Source organism: Microtus oregoni, unplaced genomic scaffold (assembly GCF_018167655.1).
Source record: "Microtus oregoni isolate MIOR12 unplaced genomic scaffold, Mior012 000014F_ref0000157, whole genome shotgun sequence".
Lineage (NCBI taxonomy): Eukaryota > Metazoa > Chordata > Mammalia > Rodentia > Cricetidae > Microtus > Microtus oregoni.
Genome location: NW_024543073.1, coordinates 18,233,663 through 18,239,971, shown reverse-complemented (window position 1 = coordinate 18,239,971; position 6,309 = coordinate 18,233,663). Strand labels below are relative to the sequence as shown.

The 6,309-nt window shown below is 46.0% G+C and overlaps 1 protein-coding gene across 1 annotated transcript; it reads left to right on the top strand.

Annotated features, from left to right (window-relative positions):
* Positions 1-781: 781 nt before the first annotated feature.
* On the top strand, positions 782-1,123 carry LOC121455609 (elongin-B-like). Its single transcript, XM_041663200.1, has one exon. The coding sequence runs from the start codon at positions 782-784 to the stop codon at positions 1,121-1,123; it is 342 nt and encodes a 113-aa protein (XP_041519134.1).
* The last annotated feature ends 5,186 nt before the right edge of the window (positions 1,124-6,309 follow it).

Sequence of the window (6,309 nt, the reverse complement as noted above, 5' to 3'; positions counted from 1 at the left end):
GAGACAGATTCCATCGAAAGAAATCTCTGACCCATCTTGTAGGACCTGAGCGCCTGTCTGCAGAGCTGATCAGCCCTGCACTCAGAAGGAGGAAGCCCCACACCGAGAGGTCAGAAAGAATCTGGAAAAAGGCCTGTTACCCCTGGGACCCCTTTATCCTATCACATCCCTATGACTGTCCATTCTTCATGGAATCTACGCATAGAACAGAAACTTTCCCCTGGGTCTCTAGGTCTTTGTTTTCAAAAGCCCCCATGGCATTGGTTACATTTCCTGTGCTTCTCTTTTGTTAGCCTGTCTTCGGTGATAGGAACTGGTGGCTGTGACCCCAAGGAGGGATGAGAAGCTTGGTGTCCCCATTCCCTCCTTGCCTCTCCCTTCTGCATCTATCTGGGGGCTGGTGACACCGTGACTTGTCAACCCAGGCCAGCAGTACAAACCAGTCTTAGCTTTTCTCACTCTCTGACCTTTCCCATCTAATTGTTAAGTCCATTTCTCAAGAGCCTGGGGAAATATCTGCCGTCTTCTCTATTGTCTTTGCTCGGCCACCCCTGGCCGTGTGTGCTGAGTCATCAACAACCTTACTAATTCCCTTCCTTCTCTGAACCCTGCTCAGTATTCAGCTGCCCCACTAATCGCCAGGGCAGCCTTTTAAAATAAATTTGGTCGAGTCTCATTCTGAGGATTCTTGGAGGCAGGATCGCCCTATTCGGATTGTGGTAGAGGATCTCAGGACTGAGCGTGGCTGTGCCGGAGCGTGGAGCCAGAAGCAGTCTCCGGGATGGACGTGTTTCTTATGATCCGGCGCCACAAGACCACCATCTTCACGGATGCCAAGGAGTCGAGTACCATCTTCGAGCTGAAGCGCATCGTTGAGAGCATCCTTAAGCGGCCACCAGATGAGCAGCAGCTGTACAAGGACGACCAGCTCCTTGATGATGGGAAAACTCTGGGCGAGTGTGACTTCACTAGGCTGACAGCAGGGCCACAGGCCCCAGCCACAGTGGGCCTGGCCTTCCGAGAGGATGATTCCTTCGAAGCCCTGCACATTGAGCCCTTCTTCAGGCCTCCAGGGCGTCCATATGAGATGAAGCCACAGGATTCTGGAGACAGTGATGATTAACAAGCTGTGTAGTGAGGGCCCCAGGCCCACCCCTCACCCCCAGAGACCCAGCCCTTAATAAAGATTTGGCTGTCAAAAGAAAAAACAAACAAACAAACAAAAAATAAAATGAATTAGGTCAGGCAGCCTCCTAACTTAAACATCTCTGTAAGCTCCCTGCTGCTGCTGGGATTCAACTCACATTCGCTAGGCACGGCTCCTCCACCTTCAAGGGCTGACTTCCCGGGCCTTTCTTGAATCACCTTCTGACTTTCCATTGGCTCCTGGAAAGTTCATCAGACCTCCACGCTGTTTCACATTGCTCTGCACCTGCTTCTCTTCTTTGCCTAATGAACTTAGGTGGTGAATCGCTCCATCTATCCCATGAAGGTTCACTGCAGTGTGTTAACAGTAGCCAGTCTAAAGGGCGCAAGGATCCAAACTCATTAACACGCACAAAGGCTCCACGGAAGGGGATTCAGGAACCAGATGAGACCCAGACACTGTGTGCGGGTCTTCAGAGGAGTGGAGAGAGGAAGCTCATGCTAATGAGTTTTATTGTTAACTTGATACAATCTAGTGAAACCTGTCTGGAAAGAGGAACCGCAGCTGAAGAATCTATCTGATTGGCTGCTGAGTACATCTGCATTTTCTTGATTGCTAATTAATGTAGAAGGGGGCCAGCGCACTGCGGGTGGCACCATCCCTAGGCAGGTGGGCTTAGGCTGTATAGGATGGGTAGCTGAGCATGAGTTCCTTGGGAAGCTTCTTTTCATCATTCCTCCCTCCAGACTCCTTCCTTGAGTCCTGGCCCTGGCTTCCCTCTGTGTTGTCAAACTGTGAGGCGGAAGTGTAAAATGAAATAAACTCTTGTTTTCCTCAGTTGCTTCTGGTCACGGTGTTTACATCACAACAATGGAAATCGAGCTAGGCCAGTAGGTAAATTTGGGGAGTAGGAGAGGATTTTTCAAGTTGGTTGTTGAATGGACCCAAAGAACGTATAATGGTGTCGGGAGCCTGAATGGGCTGAAGAGCTGACCACGGCTTGTGACCATGGGTGTCTAGATGTGGGGACAGCCGCTGCTGTGTCTTGAGTTTAATTTTTTCCTGGCTAATGGAGCCTTGAAGGGGATAGAAAGCAACCTTGTCCTTTTGTCTGGTAAGGTAATTTCAGAGAGAAACCTCTTGCTGAGCTTGGAGAGCAGGGGGAAACAAGGGAAGCTGAGCAAGGCCTTCCAGCTGCCGTTAATAAAAAACGCTCAGCCTGTCCCAGGGCTGGACTTTGGTGTTTCATTTTCTGAGACCCAGCCGACTCCTGTCGCATGTCTGAAACTTCTATCAAGCACTATGTGTTTTCTTGATTTCTCCCTTCCCTGTCTCCCTTCCAATCCTGACTCTATCTTTTTTTTTTTAAATTTATTTATTTATTAAGGATTTCTGCCTCGTCCCCACAACCGCTTCCCATTTCCCTCCCCCTCCCCCGATCAAGTCCCCCTCCCTCATCTGCTCGAAGAGCAATCAGGGTTCCCTGACCTGTGGGAAGCCCAAGCCACCAAGGCCAGCTGGCCTAGGTCTGAAAAAGCATGGGATAAATCCGGACTAGCTGAACATAGCGGACAATGAGGAATACTGAGAATTCAAGAACAATTGCAGTGGGTTTTTGATCCTACTGCACGTACTGGCTTTGTGGGAGCCTAGGCAGTTTGAATGCTCACCTTACGAGTCCTGACTCTATCTTGAAGCAATATCTCTCTACGTAGTCCTGGGTGGCCTAGGGTGTAAGGGTCTCCATCCTTAGCCTCCTGAGTGCTGGTATTGTGGAGTAGACCACCGTGCCTAACTAACATGACTACAAGCTTGACTATTATAGATGATTATCTACTAACCTATATTTCTTAATTATGCATTACATTTTCAAATGAGCTGCACAAACACAATACCTTAATCAAGAGCAGAAATAAATATATGTATTTATCTTAATTTTTATCAATAAACCAAGATCCATACCAATGCAAATCTCTATAGTATATTTATTCTCTTTAAATGTAAACAAACATCTATAAACAAATACTTAGGAATTTGGGCTCAGTTCTTTCCAAACTGTTTCCTGCTTTTTGTTGGACAAAGTATTTAGGGGGATGTTCATGGCGACCTTTCAGGGGGTCTTGGCTCATCAAATTACATTAGTCTGAAATTAATTCACAGGGTCTCATCTTCTGTGGAAACAAAAGCAGGACTTCTTTTCCAAAGCAACAAATCCTCAGACCCAAATTTTGGAATCAGGATACATTTTAAATATATAGGTTGGTTTAGCTTAGCAGCTCATACAGTAAAATGTCTCTTTGTACTTAGCTCCTTCACAGTCAAAAAATTCAAAGAAAACACAATAATATACATAATCCAGGCTCTCTGTGTATATTCCATCTTTACATGGCTCATTTGTTTTTACTCTAGTACTTTTTTTTTTTTTTTTTTTTTTTTGGTTTTTGTTTTTCGAGACAGGGTTTCTCTGTGGCTTTGGAGCCTGTCCTGGAACTAGCTCTTGTAAACCAGGCTGGTCTTGAACTCACAGAGATCCGCCTGCCTCTGCCTCCCGAGTGCTGGGATTAAAGGCGTGCGCCACCACCGCCCGGCACTCTATTACTTTTTAATATTTATTTTATTATAAACCATTTACTTCCTTTTATAACTCTCTATAGTCTTTTTCTTCTTTCTCCAAAGCCTAAGTACATTTAAAAAAAAACACATTGTGTCTTATTTAGAGGTCTTTTATGTCTGAATCTGTCCTACTGTGTATCTGTAATCCTTTTCTGCCCTGGAGAGTTTTTAAAATGGTAAGCAGCTTGGTTGCAGTAGCCCTGGGTACTGGCTCTGGAAAAAGAGTCAGAGTTGTTCCTGTAATTGACACGAATCAGGAACCCTTCCCTTAAAGAATCCGTGAAGTTCTTGCCACTAAAGCTGAGTCAGGAAACCTCTTAAAGGAGCCATGTCTCTGCTTGCCACCAGCAAACAAAGCAAGAAACTGAACTCTATTTTTTTTTTTTTTTTGGTGTGTGTGTGTGTGTGTCTAGAATTCCTTCCCAAACTCTCTCAGGTTGTAAGTGGAGTTAGTTGGCCACATGGGGCACCAATCTGTAGTAGGAGGCCACTTGTTCGTTCCCACCTGCCCAGACCACTCAGAAACTTTATTATTTAAATCTCTGCTTGGCTAGCCACTTAAGTGTATTGCTAGCTAGCTCTTATATCTTTGGTTAACCCATTTCTATTATTTTAAATTTTTCCTCGAGGCTCGCGGCCTACTGGCAAAGTTCCAGCTGGCAGCTCATGTCTTTCCCCTCTGGTGGCTCCATGGCTTCTCACTGACCCTGCCCACTTTCTCTCTATATCTCTTCCAGCCTGGCTATATTCTGTTAAGCCGAGGACTGAAAACAGCTTCTTTATTAACTAGAAAAAGCAAGGTATATAAAGAAGGACTTCCCACACCATGTTTCCTCACAGAGCTTCTGCCTTTCTACCTAACTATTGATATCAGAATCTACCCAACATCTAAAACCCAGCCCAATCTTTGCTCCTTTCCCAGAATCAGGCACTACCTCAGGGTCTCTGGTCTCTGAAGTCTCTGTTATTCTGAGTTTCATTTCTCCATCTTGCAGATGGGCTCACAAGAGCATGCACTTCATTGAGCTGCTGGGAAGATACCATGTAAGAATTTTAGCCCAGTGTTTGCCTTTGACTTCACATGGACCTTTATTAAGCTGTTTTCTAATGGAAGCAGTATCTTCATCACTTTTCTCATGAATGGGAACATCTCTCCAAATAGAGAAACCCAGAGGTGTTTGGGGAGGTAAGTGAAAAAAAAATGTAATTTTATTTCATTTGTATGAGTGTTTGCTTGCATATATACCGGAATACCACATGCATACCTGATTCCCACAGGAGCTAGAAGAGGGTGTCAGATCCTCTAGAACTAGCGTTAGAGGTAGTTGTGAGCCGCCTCATGGGTGCAAGGAATCAAACCCAGGTCTTCTCGAAGAGTAGCTGGTACACTTAATTGCTGAGCCATCTTTCTATCCCCATCCCACCCTCTGCCATATTTCTCATGCTTTATATGTCTCTCACTCATAATGAATTTTGTAACATTTAGTACAACTCACACAATTCAGTGTGGCCTAGCAAAACTGTACGAAAAGTTGTGTGTTGGGTAGGCGGTGATGGCTGGGCTTGGATGTACACAGGAAGAGCCAGTCTTGTCATGGAGCTCTAATCGGGGCTGGGAGCTAGCCTGGGTCCAGACTCCCCCCTCCATACTGACTATAGGTTTGTCTTGATAGCGATAATATGGCTGCCACTCTAGTGTCTGGGTTGGGTTGAGGCATAATTCAATGAGTGGCAATGGTCATGCAATTTGTCCGTGGGGTGGATCAAATCTCGGAGATGATAGGGTGTTAGTCATGTGGTGGGACTGATTGTTGAAGTGTGCTTTGTGTCTTAACTACTTCTTCTTAACCCTACTTCTTCAAGGGTGGATCTTTGGGCCAGATAGCCACAGCCAACAAGATCAGCCTTCCCAGGAAGTGTGCTGACGCATGTCCTCAGGTGTCTTGCCTATCAATGACAGAGAGTTTGGGTTAGCTGACCTCAGATCTGTTCTGGCCTTGGAACTTTGTGAGGATGCGATAGAAGTCGGAATTCCAGCGGCGGCATTGATGCTGGCCTGTTCAGCTGGGTAGAGTTAATCAGTAAACGGTTGCTAAGACAATATTTGAGCGGTGGATAAAGGTGGAGGTGGGGCGGAAGAAAGTATTCTCTGGGCACAGCAAGCCAGCTCATATTCCACCTCCTCCTGGAAGCACTTTGTGTTCACATGCCAAGCTCACCTGTAGGACACCTTCTGGACTCAGGCCCCACTGGACCTGACTGCACAGTTTCAGTTATGGTTTTTAACGCGGTGTGTATTTGTTTTATAGCTATGGAGGGGGTTTGAATCTACCGCTTAGATTAGAGACCTATCGGACACATTCCACAGCAGCTAGTTTCATGCTAGAGAGCTGAGTATGTGCTTCCTAAGAACACAATTGGCTAGCCCAAGAGCGAAGCTTTCTAAGGCACTCGCTTAAGCCTTCCCTCTAGGCAGAGGGCAGCTAGGGCTCTCTTATCTTAACACAAGGCCTTGAGAAAGATCTTAGAGGTGCCTGGACTAGGTCAGG

Coding starts and splice junctions, on each gene's coding strand:
- LOC121455609 (XM_041663200.1), top strand. CDS start 782: ATGGACGTGTTTCTTATGATCCGGCGCCACAAGACCACCATCTTCACG.